Source organism: Aptenodytes forsteri, unplaced genomic scaffold (assembly GCF_000699145.1).
Source record: "Aptenodytes forsteri isolate BGI_AS27 unplaced genomic scaffold, ASM69914v1 Scaffold15, whole genome shotgun sequence".
Taxonomy (NCBI): domain Eukaryota; kingdom Metazoa; phylum Chordata; class Aves; order Sphenisciformes; family Spheniscidae; genus Aptenodytes; species Aptenodytes forsteri.
Window position 1 is genome coordinate 3,334,902 of NW_008795129.1, and position 19,166 is coordinate 3,354,067.

The following is a 19,166-nucleotide window of genomic DNA, read 5'->3' on the forward strand; positions in this document are numbered from 1 at the left end:
CCCCTCCCCTCCCCTCCCCTCCCTTCAGCAGGGCATAATTTTGTACCTCTTTCTGGAGAATGTCAGGGCTGGACAAGGTGCTACACAGTTTTTTGACAGATTATTAGATGCAGGCAGTGAATGGATGTTTCATCTGTACTATCATGCTGGGAAAAAGACAATGGGAGTAAGGAAAAGGATGAAATGCAAGAAATCAGAAATTAGTCTATGGTTTAGGTATGTTCTTTTTTTCCTGTACAAGGTTAGTGCTGATTTCTGTCACTTGAACACTGATTCAAGGCATGTCCATAGCTTCCTTAGGGCAGCTGAGTTTGGTTTTACTGTTGAATCTTGTTCACCCCCTGCTTTCCCTGCACGCAGGGCAGAGAACACAACGTTCCTCCCTGGGGCTTTACTGATGACTGGGCTGGCAGAGCAGGTGGAAAATTATTATCCCGCACTTTCATGCCAGTGTCCCAACAGGTGTTGGCTTTTCCAAGCAAGCCTGTCTAAGTGGATTCCTTCTGGCCTGGCTGATCAGTTGTGGAGGTCTGGGATTCTTGCTCAGGAGCAAATGCTCTTCTTCCTTGCTGGGCATGGGGCACAGGCAAGGGACTGCAGCAAGGGTGAAAACATGCCTCCTGCTGTTGCAGGGCCACTGCAGAGAGCAGTGAACAGCCCTACACGCAGTGCTGCTGCAAGACACGCTGACTCTGTAGCTGGCACTGCAGGGCCCAGAGCAGGAGCAGCCCGGCTGTGCCTGCAGAGCACCTCTCCCATTGCACATATGCATGGGTGCTAACAGTAGCAGCGGCTGCTTCCCAAACTCTCAGCGCCAGAGGGATTGCTTGCTCCTGGGAATCCTCCATATGGGAGGAGGAAGGGCTACAAAAAGCAGGGCTCCACATTCAGGGTGATAAGTAAATGGTAAAAATTCCCAGGAGCAAGGGCATGCACTGTAAAAACGCTGTGAGATACAGCCTGGGACTCTTGGCCACACGCTGCAGAAACGGGAAATCCCAGGTCTGACCAGGAAACAGAGACCATCCATCAGAGTGGGGGAAGTTCCCTCCCCACACCTGCACGGACTTCTATTGTTTGCAGGGAAAGAGAAAACTGCACCTGGGTTTCTATCAGCAGTTCCTAAAGACACTATCAGCAAAGGTAGGAAAGAAAAAGAAGGGCAGGGGGTGACAGTGTGTTTCCTCGTATGGGCACTAGAATACCTATAGCCATATCACTGTCCACCTCTGCCCACCCAGCCTGTTGCTGAGCAATGAGCTTGCCTCTTTTTGTCTCTTGCAGAGCTCAACCGCCACGAGAGCATCCAAGAGAAGAACGTGAAAGAAGCCAAAACCAAGTGCAGAACCATTGCATCCCTGTTGACAGACGCACCCAACCCCCACTCCAAGGGGGTGCTGATGTTCAAGAAGCGGAGGCAGAGGGCCAAGAAGTATACATTGGTAAGCTTTGGGAGTGTCGACGAAGACCGCTCCTACGAGGAGGAAGACGGAGTTTTTCCAACTAGTGAGTCTGAGTTTGATGAGGAAGGTTTCTCTGATGCCCGAAGCCTAACTAATCACTCAGACTGGGACAACACTTACCTGGACATTGAAAAGGCCAAGTCTGACTCTGAACAGAAGGAAAAGAAGCAAAAAGGTTTGAGTGAGGCCTCAGGTAAAGGAGCACGATTATTTGAGCAGCAGAGGGAACGGGCTGGGAAGTACACAGTCGAGAAAGTCCCTGTGCAGAAGAGCCCCCAGCTTGTCCCAGCTGCCCAGCCACAGCAGGGCACGGTGAACGGAGATATGCCTGTGCCACAGAAGGCAGACAGCGTGCCCCTCAGCATCCACCTGGAAGGCATGCAAGTGCCCAGCAAACAGCCAGCCACCATCCCTGCTCAGCTCCTGGCTCCCCCTAGCCCCACTTTCTTCCCGCCTCCCCCAAGCACCCCCGACCCCTTCTCTGCAAGCACAAGCAGCATGTTCAACAGGTCTGCACGGCCCTTTACTCCTGGCTTTTCTGGCCAACGCCCAGCAACATCCTCTGTCATCTTCAGGCCATCTGCACCCAAAAAACCTAGTGAAAGTCTGGGTGGGCAAAGCATGGCGGTTCCTCCTTTCTCGCCTCTGGCTCCAGGAACACCTGCCAATGCACCAGTGCCAACACACCGTGGTCCAGTCAGCTCCTCCACATCTCTGTATATTCCTGCACCAGGAAGGCCAACACCACCACTGGAGTCACAGTCAAGAGGGGGAGGAAGTCCTCCAGAGTCTAAGCCTTCTGCCAACACTGCCCGGACATCCACTACCTCTATCTTTCTGTCAACTCCCTCAAAGCCAGGAGGGGAGGTGGCCTCCGCAGCATCCCAGCCACGAGTCCCTGGAACTGCCTCTTCTTCTCTGTATATTAGTCCAGCACCATCACAGCACACGGTAAGCAGTTCCCCCATGCCAAAGCAGCCTTCTCCTGCCGTCTCACCAGCAATGCCACGACCTCCTTCTGAGCCCTTAACCTCCAGGGAGCAGAGGATTGCCGTGCCGGCTCCCCGCACAGGCATCCTGCAGGAGGCTCGCCGGCGGGGCAACAAGAAACCCATGTTCAGTAAGATTGAGGAGAAGAAGAAGAATTCACCCAACCCTGAGCTCCTGTCTCTGGTGCAGAACCTGGATGAGAAACCGAAAGGTGACCACCCCGGGGCAGGCTTTGAGTCTGGGCCTGAGGAGGACTTCCTCAGCCTGGGTGCTGAGGCCTGCAACTTCATGCAGTCCTCTGGCCGCAAGTTCAAGACCCCACCTCCAGTGGCTCCTAAGCCTCAGCAGCAAGAAGCTGGACTGGTAAATGGGGCCCAGGACATGCCTCAGCTTAAAGGCAAGGGGGCAGAGCTCTTTGCCAAACGCCAGAGCCGCATGGACAAATATGTGGTGGAGACACCACCGAAGCCAGAGTCCAAGCCCAGGACCCCCTCTCCTTCCCCTTCTCTACCCTCGTCCTGGAAATATTCACCCAATATCCGTGCTCCCCCTCCAATAGCTTACAACCCAATGCATTCCCCTTTCTATCCCCTGGCAGCCAGCAAATCTCAGGCTAGCAAAGCAGAGAGCAAAGTGAAAAAGGCACCTGGCCAGAAATCAGGGATCAAGGTCATTGATTTAATGCGCCACCAGCCCTATCAATTAAAGTCAGCCATGTTCTGTTTTGGGGATCCCCCAAGCCCCAGCATTCAGGAGTCTCCTGGTCAGCCAGCCCCACAGGCTAGCTCGTCCTTCATGGCAGCCAAGCAGGTCCCCGTGAAAACAGCCAAGACCCAGGAGATTCGTCGCTTCTCTACTCCGGCTCCCATGCCAGCCTCAAGCAGCCTGGCACCCACTGTGCTTGTGCCCCGCTCGGCCACCACGTTGGATGAGCCAGTGTGGAGAACAGAAATGGCCTCTTCTGCCCCCACTACACCGGCGCTCTTCCAGGTGGAGCTCAGCCAGTCCCCTAAACCATACCAGAGCTCCCCAGAGCCCGGTCAGGCAGGCCAGGGGCCTTCCCCAAACCCAGCCTCAGCCTCTCGGTTTCAGGTGGCCAGGCCCAAATTCTCAGCAGCAAGAACGGGGATGCAGGCCAATGTGTGGAGGCCGAGCTTTGGCCACCATTGAGGCAGGCACCCCTCCCATCCCGTCCGTGGCGCCGCAGAGGTAGTGCTCGTTTTGTCTTTCATGTCAGCTCAGTACATTGGGATGAGTGACACAAAATGAAGAAAACAGAAAAAAAAAATTACGCCCCTTCTGCACCACCCTCTCCCTCAGCCTCCCCTTGCTCTCAGATGGGCAGCTTCATGGCAAGGCTTACTGGCTGTGGCTACAGCAGGAGGAAGAATGTGGAGAGAGAGCACATGTGTGGTACACAGAGACAGGGAACTTGCACGCAGCAGCAAAACCCACCTCTGGAGGGGGTGAATGGCAGGGGCTGTCTCGCATGAGGACATGTAGGCAGTAGTGGTTTTCCTTTCCCAAGGGCTTTGGAGTCACCCCTGAATGGAGGGAGACTGGGGGGCAAGAGCTTTCCAGGAAGAAAGGGTGAGCGGTGGGATTACAGTACAGAAGCCCTAGCTTCCCCATTAGACTGCTTTTCTCTGAGCCTGTCAGTCTGTACACACGCACCTGTGGGTGCACACACACATGCACACAGCAGCACTCAGCAGGGAGTGAAAGTAGAAGTGGGGCTTCGCCCTGGACACTTCTCCCAGACGCCCCTCCAGAGGGGCATGGGAAAGGAGGCGAGAGAGCAGAGTGAGCAGGGGTGTTTGCGCATACATGCGTGGGCACCCACCACTGGAGGGTGGCCATGTGTGCCCGTTCCTCCAGTCACCAGGGCTGGGGGTAAAACGGAGAGTCATCCTAGCTGGTGCTAAACATGGCTAGCAGGTCTCGGAGCAGTTTGCCAAAGAGGGGCATTGAACGGACTTGATGGGGCTAGCACAAGCTGGAGGAACCGCAGAAGGAAGTATCAATTTTTGGGGATACGCAAAGACAAAGCTAAACTCGGGCAGTGGCTGGTTGGCGCAAGGAAGGTCCTGCAGCATTAGTCCCACTGGAACAGGATACAGACGCTGTAAGTGCAAAGGAGGATTGCGTGGGAGAAGGTACAGTTGGCTTTAAAAGGAGACAGGATTGAATACGCATTTGCACATCATCTTTTTCTTTAGGTTAGGACAGAACTGTGGCTAGATTGGCAATGGGTCATGACATAAAACTTGCTGAAAACTCTGTGATGAGCTGGAAAACGGAGCCCCTTTACAGACGCTGTCAGTATGGAAGTGGAGGACAGCGAAACAGAAAGTCACAAGTAGAATTTCATACTAAATAATTTAAGTATCCTTGGGGTCTATTTGGTAAGAACTGAAGTGCTCTGAGGGTCCCAAGGGATCTGCACTCTCACACACATACAAAGCTCAGTTTGCTGGCGATGCTGGGGAAACAGGACTGGTTATTCCTTGAATGTCCCAGGCTAGCCTCAGGCTTAATCCCTACACTAAAGGCATACAAGAAGAAAGCATTCCCTTTCTCAAGGAAGAATTCAGGATATTAGTAGGGACTGTGCATGTGTGTGTGCATGTCATTTGTGCTCTGGTTTGCACACACCCCTGCCATTTGCTTTCTGCCTGTGCTCCCCCTTTTGCAGCAGCCACTTTCACAGTGTGATTCCACAAGTACACCAAGAAAGCATTGCTCCTGAAGCACTGGCTCCCAAACACATCAGATGCCCCAGCTGCAGGGAAGGGGCTTGCCACCTCTTCTTGGGCAGGGATTGCCCAGCCTTTTGCTAGACCCTCAGGAATGAGTACTGGAGGCAGGATGAGGGTCTCATAGCCCTGCTTGAGACTTGTCTCCATCTCATTAGACTTGCTTCTCTCCTTCAAGCCATTGTCTGACTGGACTGAGCACAAACTTTGGATGTACAAAACTGTAGGTTCTCGGGAGAACAAATGGAGTGCAAATGGGGCTGATGCCACGTCTGTAAGCAGTGCAGCTAGTGTGGTTTCATACTAAGTTCAAGCCAACCTTCCTCTGCGCAGCTGGAGCTTACAATATGTAGCTCTTTTCACAAAAGCTGGGGGCTCTACTTTTTCTTGGCGGCTCTAAAGTGCTTCTCTGTGAGCACCTGGAGATTTTGCACATGTGCTCTCCCACGAAGAAAAAGGGGGCTGGAGAACCTAGCTAGCAGCTCTAGTCCCAGACAAGCTTGGGGGGGAGAGAATGAGAGAAAAGGAAAAGTAATACACAATCCTGCCTTTGAATCCTTCACACTCTGGCTAGGCTTGTGTTTGTAGTGCACATTCCTGGGGGCCCTGAAACATAGGATGAGCATGCTGGGGAGGGAGGAGGACAGCACTTACATCTCACCTTGGCAGACTATCAGCCATGGGAAGAGGATGGAGAGAAAACCTTTGGGAATGCCTTGAGTTAATGAGCAAAGGGGTGGCTGAGCCAGAAGAGGTGCTGCACCTGGTTGTATGACGTAGGAGCAGCCGACCTGAACTGATGAGGTGATTGTATGTGTTCCTGGAAAGCCCCAGATGGGAGGTCTTAGGACAAGTCATCACCACAGAGTTAATTCAGATCACCAGAATCCACTTAACTCTGGTGAAGGGGAGCAGCCATGATACAAAACCTAACTTGGATGATTACATTCTCATTCATCCTGTGCTGCATTGCACTGCCAGTGTTTCTGGAAAAAAATCCTGCATGCTGTAGCAAGCTGAATCTCTGTGATTCTTCCCAAACATGGGAGGAGGAGTCTTCTGTTTTTCTAGGAAAGCTGTGGGAAGGAACTCAAGGACTAGCAGTGCTCCAAAAGCTTCCTCTCTAGTCTCCTTGTGGAGTGCTGTCTGTCACTGGCTAGTGGTTTTAGCCACTAGCCTTAGACAGACAAGCTAGCCCAGGTTGAAAGCATTACTGAACTTGGGTGTAGAGAGGGGTTGCGTGGACCAGAGAAAGGGTGCTCAAGATAATTCTGCAATGAAGAAATAACCTCAGAAAGTCTGAATCTTACTCCAGTGTCCCTTTCCCTCAGGCCCCTAAAGGTAAGTAAAAGCCTGAGTGTCTTGGGAAATTCATTTTGCCACTGGAAAAAAAGAGAGGTCTGGCCTTGGCATGTAAGGGAGATTGCATGTGGTTAGTATTTCAGTGGTCCTACTCCAGACTTCTGGGAGACACTGATACAAGCCAAGGAGTGATGGCCAAACACTGTTGAGTGTTAGATGTCAGGACCCAAGTGAGTAGAATAACTGCATTTGGCCCATCATTTCTGATAATGTAATGGGCAGGAGGTGAAATAAAGTTAAGTTGGATTGGAGAACGAATATTAAACATCAGAGCAAGGAAAAGAACCAGGAGGCTGGGGATCCTGCACTTCACTTCTAACATCCTTGGTTCAAAGCTATGTTTAGAAGCAAAGCCAAAGTAGTCTGATGGATCTCAGCCTGTCCTGATCTTTTCTGGATCCTATGCTGACACAGGACTTGATCTGCAGAAGCAGAGGGTGTTGCAGATGAGGCCTACAGTGCTTGCGGTGTATCCCAAATAAGGCCTGTGGCTGCAAGTAGCATGAGATGAGAAATAATACTGAGATGCATCTGCTAAGCTATAAGGAAGAAACCTGCACTGCTCCTGGCTTCAAGCAGCTCTGCTAGTGTCTGCTCATTAAAATATTGTGGCTGGCCTGTTAGAAAGGTCACAGGTGAGGTTATGAGGAATACTTTTGAACCATGTAAGCTTGTCTTGAGCCTCTCCAAATTTCTAATTCCTCAGCTGTTGAACAAGCACAGACATTAACAGTTGTTTGACAAGTTTTAGCTCCCACCTGCTAAGTTATAAGCTGCAGTGGTAGGCCAAACCCCAGTGTCCCCTTGTTAAGCATTTGAAGATGTCTGCGTGGGTCCTGATTTAAAACTGCCTATCATCCCTCCTCTCTAGCATGCTGCAGGTTACACATTGCAGCTATGGCAATTCTGGGGGTTTACCTTTGCTTCAGAAGTATCAGTCCTTTCCCTCTGAATATATGGGAACACTTGCCAGAGATAACCTCAAGATCCTGCAGCAGCTGAGAGGAAGAATCTCGGAAGAGACTGGTGTGATGAGGAGTCACTGATCACCAGACATGAGCACAGTGCAAGCCAAGATTATCCCTTGGAAAGAATATGCTCCCTTTCTGCTACAATATCCAGCATCCCCTACTAGACCCTCTTCCTAGAAGAGACTCGTCAGTGCTCTGAAGGTGGGAGCCCAGCAGCAGTGCTCTGTCTGGTGGAAGATGTGACCCCAGAAGAAGAACAGAGTTGGCATCTTTGTTTATGGAAATACCTTTTTTCCTTTTCTGTTTTGTCTTTTTTTTTTTTTTCAATTTACAGTCACTTTCTATTTGTTTGTGCAGAAGAATAAACTTGTGATATGCACTTTACATGTGGCATTTTGTCACCTTCTTTGCTTGGCACCCAGGAGGAACTGCTATGTGTACAGCACATGCAGTTAGCACTACCAACTACTAAGGCCAAGAGAATAAAAGGAGTCTAAAAGAGGATGGAATGTCTAAACACCTAAGTTGGACTTAAAACCCCTATACATTAAAAAAGCCCCATGCAAGCAAAAACTTAAGTGAGATCCAAAACTTTGCTACTACAGGCTATAAAACACTCACTCACTGACAGGGTGAAGAAATTTATGGACCAGCCCCAGCTGGCCTGCCCCAGCCCTGCCCCTCAGCCTGCTCTAACCTAAACCCTAGCCTCTGTTTGTAAATCTGGTACCAATGGAAGTTTGTCAGCTCTGGTAAATCCAAATATAAACTCACATTGAATGATTCAACTTAATATTAACCAAGAGATCAGAAAACCAAATCAGCCAGAAAATCAAATATATCCCATTGCATACTCAGGCTCCAAGCCTAATCCTAACTCTAACCCTAACCCAATTCATGTTAAAGTCTACTCAATTTCTGGGTCCTGAGGGGTTCATTGTGCTCAGTTTAGGACAAGCATTAGCAGGTCGCCTTTCCCAGATGCATGTCACTCACAGACAGCAATTCCTGAGCACTGCAGGAGACACTGGGGTCAGCTGTAGGATTAGGCTGCAGACTCTGGACACTTGTCCAGGTACAATTTTGTGGATGCTTTTCAGATTAATTACAAGGAGGGGTCCCTTGTGCAGTGGTCTGGAGGTGGGTCTTGGGACTATCCAGATGTCGTAGTTTAACCCCAGCAGGCAACTAAGCACCACACAGCTGCTTGCTCACTCCCCCCTGGTGGGATGGAGGAGAGAATCGGAAGGAGAAAAGTGAGACATCTCGTCATTTGAGATAAAGACAGTTTAATAGGGAAAGCAAAAGCTGCGTGCGCAAGCAAAGCAAAACAAGGAATCCAGTCACTCCTTCCCATGGGCAGGCAGGTGTTCAGCCATCTCCAGGAAAGCAGGGCTCCATCATGCATAACAGTTACTTGGGAAGACAAACGCCATCACTCCGAATGTCCCCCCCTTCCTCCTTCCCCCAGCTTTATATGCTGAGCATGACATCCTATGGTGTGGGATATCCCTTGGGTCAGTTGGGGTCAGCTGTCCCAGCTGTGTCCCCTCCCAGCTTCTTGTGCCCCCCCAGCCTGCTCGCTGGTGGGGGTGGGGTGAGAGGCAGAAAAGGCCTTGACTCTGTGTAAGCACTGCTCAGCAGTAACTAAAACACCCCTGTGTTATCAACACTGGTTTCCAGCCAAATCCAAAACACAGCCCCATACTAGCTTCTATGAAGAAAATTAACTCTATCCCAGCCAAAACCAGCACATCAGCATATTTCTGATTGGTTTGCGGACAGGAAATGCACAAAGGGGCAGCGATGTTTGCTGATGCCAAACCTGAGCTTCTGTCCAACCAGAAGCACAGCTACCAAAGAAGTAAGTTTACAGATGCACAGGCTGCAGATTAGGATTGCATCTTGTTTTGCTTAATAAAGCTGACATAGTAGGATTATGAGCTACTCCAGATGGTTTGACACATTGCAGGACAGTTGCTGTGTCCAGGGCACAGCAACTCTACAACCTTCTCAAGTGAAAGTCATTTCTTCTCACAGCAGATCGTGTCAGAAGGAGCCAGACAAACAGACTTTCAAAGGTGGAATGGGAGCCAGCCCTGAGGCTCCTGGCCCAAAGCAAAGCCGAAGGATTATTGAACAGCTATGCAGCAGGCTAGGGATGAACTTGGACTTCAGTGCCCTACTCAGAGAGTAGGTTAAAACCAGAAAATAGTAAGGTGCCTAGTGGGGATATCTACACCCAAACAATCGTACCCGATGGAAGGAGAAGTGTCCAGCAAAGAGCACAGCAGGGCAAGTATGTGGCATGTAGGAAGCATAAGGGTATTCCCAGGCAGTACAGACCTATAGCTTCAACGGCCACTAGATGTTGCCACTGTTCTTCTCTGAGTTACCTGGGGTTTTGGCATTCACCTGATGTGGTGTTAAATCTGGAGGGTTTAAAATCTTAGGAAATCCTTTCTTCCTAATCTATCCTCTTTTGGCATTCACATATGGCGTTGCTCAGTCCCACATACCAGAGGAGAAGGCCAGGCTCATACCAGGGAGTTTTGGCAGCGAGAGGCTTGCTGTAGCTTGGAGGGGATTCCTGGGTGGTAGCATGTGGGGCATGCAGGCAAAGAGGCTGCCCAGCAAATAACACACCATGGGCACGCCAGCAATTTCAACACACACTCCAGCTCTGTGATCAAATCCTACATATTTCTGTCCCAGTCCCACATCTCATAGTGCATTAAGCCCACTTAGCGGCAGGAGGGAGCCTGGCATTAACTGTGTGGTGCTAGAAAATACTGACAAGTCTTCCTGACGTCTGTGTAAAAGTAGAAGAGATTAAGCATATATGAAATATTTTAAAGTAACAAATATTATATATGATGTATTTCAACATAAGAAACAACCAGAAAAAAAAGCCAAATCAAGAGTTTTGCAACTTTTTTTCAGAACAGATTGAATCATGTTGAAATCCGCTGCTTATGAATACTTTCAGCACAGATCAGTCCTGGGCTCCAGGGAAAAAGGGGAGCAGCGTCAAGGTTTAATTCTCTATCTTTGGAAAATTAAAATGGTGAAGGCTATTTGCCAGACTGACGCTGTTTGCCAGACTTCCACATGATCAAAATGTGCTGAGGAGACAGTCCTGCTGATAACGCCTGTCTTAGCTACTGCTTATGTCCATCTAGCACCATGTAACGAGGCAGATCTCATCTGCTGCTCTTGAAATGATTTTGCAGACATCAATGATTTGAAGGTAGACCATTTGAAATTAGGTGCACAAGAATGCAGTGCAAAAATAAATTAATTTTGAAGATACAAGTCAGAGAAAGCAAAGCTTTGTGCAGGCTATTCCTAAGGCCACTTAAGCCAAGGGTATATTTGGAAAGAGGGAGGTGGCCACAGTGAGATACAGACAGTTCCTTGTATGATTAAAAGCTCCTCCCTGAAGTGCTGAAATGTTCTACAGGCGGCACATGTACTACCCCGCTGACCTAAGTGGAATCTCCACGTACTCAAGCAAAGATTGAATTTAGCCACCAAACCTCACCACACTCCAGGTAAACCCCTCCGCCCCAAACCAAAACTAAAACAGCTCATCAAGCAAGGCTTGTAATGATGTAAAACCTTGAGCACTGAGTAGCATGAGTGGGTAAGATAACAGTAAGAGCTCTACGTAACTTCTTATCTATGCTGAGTTCATCATATTACTTATGGCAGAGATACCAGATTGGCACAATATTCCCAGTGGAAAAAGCCACTGAGCTGCTGAACCTGGCACCATGGCAGGGCACAAGTGAAGTCACTGCTAGACCCACCATTGACATTTCTAGACTAGTGAACTAGACATTTCTCTCTCTCAGGAGAAACTGCATAGAGAGGAGAAAGGAGCAGGATTTAGTTCTCAGCCTGGTAACTGAAAATGGAGACATATAATTTTATTTGAAGGTAGAGTAGGAGGTGAGAATCTCAGTTAAAGATGTGCCTTGGTGCATAAGTGTGAGACTCAAGACTGCTTTATCCAAATCACCGTATAAATCCTGGTGCCACACTAATAGAATAAACCCTCTCTTATATTCCTTCTGGGTTCAAGGCTCAGGCTCTGTGCAGTACACTCCAGCTGCACTCTTAGGTCCTGTGTCCCACCCAGTGCACATGCACATGCAGATGAAAATAACCTCTGGAGGATCAGGGTTGCAAGGACAGAACGGGACTTCACATAGCACTGAATGAGGGCTATGGATTATCTTTCAAAGTGGAGGTGGCCAAGGTCTCTTCAGAATTTGAGCCTGGTGACAGCCACAGACACAACAGCACTGAAAAACCTGGACAAGAGGCTGATCTAAACCTTGGATTTTGCTACTGGAGTTTCTGAGGAGTCCGATGATTGGTCCAGGAACATAAATACTACCCACCAGCATCTAGGGAATAAAGGAATCTCCCCATTTGATCATTTCAGCTTCCAGATACTATTTCTGAGCCCTGGATAAAGATCCTGCCCTGTACTCTCTACTCCTAGCTTACTTTCCTTCATATGGCTGCTCAACCTGTCTCACTTCCAGTTCCTCACCACCCTGCCTACTTCTCAAATGAGACCTTGACTTGGCGTACAAATGCTTTGCTCCCATCAGACCACAGTTCCCATCAGTCCTTGAAGCTGGACTTCAAGGTCCTTAGCCTTGCCCCTAACCCTGCTTGCCTCTTGCCCTTTGGGCTGGGGATCCACAGAGGAGTCCTGTCTCCTGGAGTTGGCTCACCCTGAATTGCTGTCAGTGCCTTGTTCCTGGTCCTAATTGCTGGGCATGCCTGCTCATATCCTGATTGAGATCCTCACATGCCATGCTAGACATCTCCTTGCTATTGCTTTTCCGTAGTCTCTCTTGAGTTTTATAAGAGGGCTCACATCCGTTCCCTGCTCACCTCCAATTACCAACTAGCCATGGGGCGCTCTCTCCCCTTCCAGCCTGCTCAGCTCCTCTGTCCCTGCAGCTGCCTGCTGGAGCAGATGTGAACCCCTGGGGTGGGAGGAAGCAGAGGAGCAGCTTCCTCGTGGTCATGCTCGTGGCAGGGAACAGCAACCACATACTTCCCTGCTACATCATCTTTTGGAGCTACACCATCTTTCGGAGCTACACCATGCCTCAAAATCCAGCAGGTTTCCACATGATATCCATCTGGCACAAACTGTTCCCCTAAGGTGTAATTTGTGCTCAGGAAGGCACAGGAGGTGACTGGAGAAATAATACAGCAGCTATAAATTGGTCCAAAAACAGCTGCTGGAAGCAAGTAGAGAGGAGGCAGAGTTTAGCATCATTCTAGTGACTGCAAGAAGGTGCCATATAGTGTTAGCTGCATTTCTCAGCTTCTCACCCCATAATATAAAACACATTCATTTCTTAGATGATTATCAAAATGGAGCTAGAAACTTCTTAAAATTAAGAGGTAACTGTACCTCATGCCTTTGGGAAAGGAGAGGCAAAGGGCTGCTGATTTTAAGCAATATAGCAGCACATTGTGTCTGTTCTCACTATGCCCCCCCTATATGCCATCGCCTTGTGACAGGCAATAGCTCCCTTGATAAATAGGGTTTAGAATGCAGGGAACTTGAATAGGAGAGCAGCTTCTCAAAGAGCACAACTGAACTTCACAGCAGGCACTGGGCACTCTGGGCAAATGCCCAACATGGTGCTAAACCAATCCAAGAGAAATAAATGTGGTGAAAAAATACTCCTCTTTGTACAATCTGCAGTGAGTAGGGCTTGGCCAACACCAAGAGACCTGCTCCTCTGTGGCCACCCGCACTTGTGCAGAGTGGGTGTGAAGTGTGGACAGATGGTCAGTTGTAATAGTAATATTTGACACCCTCCAGCTTTGTGCAGATGTAAATGTCTTCACCAGACGGGAAGCTCTGTGATGGTGCCCAGAGCAGGCAGTGGGTGTTACAGTTCAATTGTGCTATCCCCTACTCCTGTTTTACACTAGCACAGCTCCGGGGAGTTACTCCCAGATCACCGGCACAGGAGTGTGGGGGCAGGATCTGGGCCATCCGGCCCCCGTGGATCATTTTGGTGTATCTGCTGGGCTCAGTGAAGGACGCAGCACTCTTTTGGATAGTGGAAAGCTTACAGCATGGCGTTACGGTAGATACGAATGAGGGACAATAAGAGCTGTGCTATAGGCACAATGTGAGGTATACATAGTGGATATATGGATGCAAGAGAGAGGAAAATGGGAAACTTTAGGCCAGGACATTGCCATACATGCCCTTACTCCAAGCAGGGTATAAAGGCCGATTGATTATTGCCCATAGGTATGTTACAGCACTCTTATGGAGGATCTTCCAAACAGTACTGGGGATTAACGCTTTGTGCTTTCAACCCACTTATCACACTGGGAAGTTTTATATGCCTTTGGTGCAAGCAAAAACAACTCTGCAAAATCTAGGAAAATGGGAAAGTGACTGTCCTGATGTTTCTTTATATCAACTTTGCTTGCAATTCTCTGTGCAGATGATTTTCTACTGCAATCACAGCTGTGTTTTGGTTCCCCCCCCCCAATAGACTCCAGGTTCATTCAGTGGACAACTTTTTGATCCAATGTGGAATAGGAAGACAATGTTTTCTGTAGGATTTCTGCTTTACATAGAAGCTGAAAGGTATATGCATCTTTGAGTAATCCAGTAAAATGAGATATGTTCCCTTCATCCTAGAACAAGAACCTGACTGGGTATGGGGGAAAAAACAGGGAGTTGCCTCATAATGAACAGGAGCTAAAGGAGGGGAGTCATTTGCATGTACAAAGCTGCACCAAATACATGCAATGAACCCTATTTCTGTCATGAATCAAGAAATTAGTGTCCTTGCTATTTGATTTCTGTTGGGTTTCCCATACACATTACACAGCTACTTCCTAGAACTCTGTAAATAGCTTTCTAGACTTTGTGGTTTTCCTACTACTTCTTGCTTCATGCATACAATTATTTTTCTTCTGTGCTTTCTGATGTATTATTTGAATGCCTGGCATTTTAGAAATTATGTATGATGAGAGCCTAGAGGACACTGGGTTGAATGATGGAGTGAGGAGGTGGCAGAAGGAGAGTGTAAAACAGAGCAAGACCCCAGAGAGCTTTTGAGGCATTACTGACAAACAGGATATTGAGAAGGTTTTATGAATTGCATTAAAATGCAATAGGAGGAGGAAGGGGAATAGCATGCTGATTTGAACAGAGAGGAGGAAGAAGTGAGGCACCTACAGAGTGCCTGGTCTTCCTGGGAACTGAGACAGTGACTGCAGGAGGCCTGAGGAGCAACCTTTTCCTTTCCCCTCTTCTTGGGGCTTGCAGCGTTGCTATCTGAGACTCTGCCCTCTGGGCCGTTGGCTATTAATAACCACAGGATGCCTGTATGAGCAGCCTTCAGGAGTCAAATTCACAGCACTTCGCATCAGCACTTTGTGCTGGGCAGAGCTTGCCTGTGCCCAGGCACCCTGGGTGAGCGGGGCTGCTGGACAAGCCTCCCCAGCAGCACCCAGAGACGGGCTGGGAGGAAGCAGCCTGCTGCCGAGCTCTGGGGCAGGTGCGTGAGCTGGTCTGAGCCTGGCACTGCAAGCCTGAGGTGAGTTGACCGGGCAGCAAAATAGTTTAGAGCAGGTGCTGGAGAGGGTAAGACTGGTTTGGTGTGCAGCAAAAACACGGAAGTGACTGCTGCAAAGACCGATGCAGAAAAAGACAGAGGAATTGAACCAAGGGATAGAGCTTAGGGGAGGAAAGGATAATTGTGGCCCTGGCTTTATGTATGGGATAGTGGGGAGAATGGAGACTGAGGCTCCAGCAGCCTCCCCGTGGTGGGGTGGTTGAAAGAGCAGTAGTCCCAGTGTAGCTCTGGACCCTGTCCATAGTGAAAGGCTGCTGCCCCTTCCCTTATGCTAGACCAATTGCATGCAGCAGGTTTTCCATTCCTCAATCCTGCTGGATTAGTAAAGGAGGACAGCAGAATGGGATGGACTTGCCCTTGCTGCTCCTTGGGAATGGGTGTGCTAAAGGAGTACGGTTCCCCACCAGGGCCAGCCTTTTCTGCCTTACCCCAGGGAGTCCACATTTGGGGCATACAGATGATTTCCCTCTGTTTTGCCAGTCTTATGACCCATCAGATGGGCCATAACCTCCCACCCCCCCTGTCTCCTGGCAGCATTGCCCTTTTCCTGTCAAGCAGGGCCTGCTTCTTTTACATAGCCAAGCAGATGTCTGTCTGCTCGAGGAGAATGTGCAGTGCGTGCTTTATGGCTGCACCTGCTCACGCTTGCTTTGGGAATACACCACGATGGTCTCTTTTATGATGTGAACTACATCGGCATCATCTCAGTAAAAAGAAAAGCTTGGAAATCTGAAAGAAAAACTAATCCAAGAGAGTATTTGCCAATGTGATTGGAGCTGGTTTGCTGTGGCTAGGCTTCTTTTAGCAGTTACCATCACCTCATCACATGAAAATCACATTGCAAAAGGAGCAATGGTGGAATGAAACTGCAAAATACATAGGAAATAAAAATGTCTTGATCACAACAAGGGCAGTGTACAAACTCCTAGAGCCAGCTGTTTGCTTGCTAGTTTTAAAATATAACTCATAGTTCAATGTCTTCAGTTCTGAAATTTTAAGCAACTAAAGTGCAAAGAAGCACAAGGACAGAGATGGTTAGTTACTGTCTGCTATTGCTGAAGACAACGGGTCTTTGCTCATTTTTCTTTGTATTGTATTGTATTAGGTGAGGATCTGTCCCCCTATATGCTGTTGTTTGGGCATGGACAGGGCTGAAGTGAAGGCAAGACATTTGCCCTACTTACATTATGTGTGATAAACCCCAAGAAGGACTCTGAGAAGCTGCCTGAAGTGGAATTGCTGAGATTTCTCCTACTTTTCCCTGCCTTTGCAGTACAGACCTCTCATCCTATCTGGGGACAGAGATGGGGAACACTGTACCAGAAGAAATCTCCCTCTTCCCCTCCTCCCCCCTCCAAAATGATATGCGATGAGATCAATAGATAAGATACAGGTGCAAGTGACTTCAACAACTTGGGCGAACAACTTTTCCTTTAACCAGTTTGCCTGTGCCTTCTTCCTCCAGCCCTTCTGTAATGAAACAGTAGCAGTCATAAAAGACAGAATTACTTAGGGTTTTGATTTGTTTCTTTTTTTTTCAGAACTTGCAGTCTAGTGGTTTTCTGAATACCTATTCTAATTCTAATAGGACTATCTAAATATCCAAACCAAACTTGCACATTATTCAAAATGCTCCCAAATAACTCATGGACAGACCCAAAATCTTTATATAAAAATATATATTACCATCTAATGATAACTGCATGGTATTATGATATGTTATGATAGAGCAAATTTCAAACTGATGTTCTGTTACTGCAGCACAAGATGGTAACAGAGTACCACTGTGGCACACATGGGTACTGGGAGACTGCCATGTTGCAATTAAAATGCCGATTTTGGATGACAATGCTATATGGCACCTTGGCAATGCTTCTGCTGTGACCTGCTGCCATATTTTGTGTCATAATGTCTCCAGAGAACACCACAATGGCCTGCTGATGATATTCTGTATGGGATGATACCATTTACCAGCTCCTTCATGTGGAAGGGGTGGAAAAGAACCTGTGTGTGAAATGAAGGCTGTGTATCTTTTAACTGTAGATGGCAACTAAAAGAGAGGCAAGAAATACCTTTCCAGTGTTTCATTCTCCATTTCCTTGTGTGTTTAGAGCAAAGCAGAGAACCCTTTGTGGGAATGCCCCTTGCAGGGACTCCTGCTCCTGTTAAAAGGAAAAAGTCCACTAAACTCATTGGGAAGCTGACACACGAAGGTAAGATATGCAAAACTGCACATGTGAGAATTGTTTGGATTTCAACCTGAATTTCAGCCTTTAAAATTTCACACCCTGTCTGACTCAACTCTCAGAGCAAGACATGCAGTGAATGTACCAGGAGGCAGAGCCACAAATATTACTAAAGCTCAGCCTTCAACCACATCACATTTTCTAATTTACTGTTCAAAAGCACTGGACACACACTCAGGTCAAATGTTAACCTAGATTACACTTTGTAAGCCCGTATTCTCCTGCAGCATTAATTTGGATGCACACCAGTGTGAATGGAAAGAGAACGTGATCTTTTATGGGCATGAATATTGCGGTGCCTAGTTATATTCTGTGTTGTTCTCTCTCTTATAACCTTTGTCTCTAATTTGTTTTTCCTCTGTGTGAGAGAATTCCTTTGATTCCAGCACTTATTAGTTGAAAAAGTCAAAGTCTCTTAGAGGAGGTAATGGGTGTTACAGTTCAATTGTGCTATCCCCTACTCCTGTTTTACACTAGCACAGCTCCGGGGAGTTACTCCCAGATCACCGGCACAGGAGTGTGGGGGCAGGATCTGGGCCATCCGGCCCCCGTGGATCATTTTGGTGTATCTGCTGGGCTCAGTGAAGGACGCAGCACTCTTTTGGATAGTGGAAAGCTTACAGCATGGCGTTACGGTAGATACGAATGAGGGACAATAAGAGCTGTGCTATAGGCACAATGTGAGGTATACATAGTGGATATATGGATGCAAGAGAGAGGAAAATGGGAAACTTTAGGCCAGGACATTGCCATACATGCCCTTACTCCAAGCAGGGTATAAAGGCCGATTGATTATTGCCCATAGGTATGTTACAGCACTCTTATGGAGGATCTTCCAAACAGTACTGGGGATTAACGCTTTGTGCTTTCAACCCACTTATCACACTGGGAAGTTTTATATGCCTTTGGTGCAAGCAAAAACAACTCTGCAAAATCTAGGAAAATGGGAAAGTGACTGTCCTGATGTTTCTTTATATCAACTTTGCTTGCAATTCTCTGTGCAGATGATTTTCTACTGCAATCACAGCTGTGTTTTGGTTCCCCCCCCCCAATAGACTCCAGGTTCATTCAGTGGACAACTTTTTGATCCAATGTGGAATAGGAAGACAATGTTTTCTGTAGGATTTCTGCTTTACATAGAAGCTGAAAGGTATATGCATCTTTGAGTAATCCAGTAAAATGAGATATGTTCCCTTCATCCTAGAACAAGAACCTGACTCGGTATGGGGGAAAAAACAGGGAGAGTCGCCTCATAATGAACAGGAGCTAAAGGAGGGGAGTCATTTGCATGTACAAAGCTGCACCAAATACATGCAATGAACCCTATTTCTGTCATGAATCAAGAAATTAGTGTCCTTGCTATTTGATTTCTGTTGGGTTTCCCATACACATTACACAGCTACTTCCTAGAACTCTGTAAATAGCTTTCTAGACTTTGTGGTTTTCCTACTACTTCTTGCTTCATGCATACAATTATTTTTCTTCTGTGCTTTCTGATGTATTATTTGAATGCCTGGCATTTTAGAAATTATGTATGATGAGAGCCTAGAGGACACTGGGTTGAATGATGGAGTGAGGAGGTGGCAGAAGGAGAGTGTAAAACAGAGCAAGACCCCAGAGAGCTTTTGAGGCATTACTGACAAACAGGATATTGAGAAGGTTTTATGAATTGCATTAAAATGCAATAGGAGGAGGAAGGGGAATAGCATGCTGATTTGAACAGAGAGGAGGA

The 19,166-nt window shown here is 47.9% G+C and overlaps 1 protein-coding gene across 1 annotated transcript in view; it reads left to right on the plus strand.

Annotated features, from left to right (window-relative positions):
• SYNPO2L (synaptopodin 2 like) overlaps positions 1-7,926 on the plus strand; it is a 40,886-nt gene extending 32,960 nt beyond the window's left edge. Inside the window, exon 4 of the mRNA XM_009277660.1 lies at positions 1,285-7,926. Within this exon, the coding sequence (XP_009275935.1) occupies positions 1,285-3,623 (2,339 nt within the window). The 3' untranslated portion in view covers positions 3,624-7,926. The remainder of the gene's footprint in view (positions 1-1,284) is intronic.
• Positions 7,927-19,166: the final 11,240 nt, after the last annotated feature.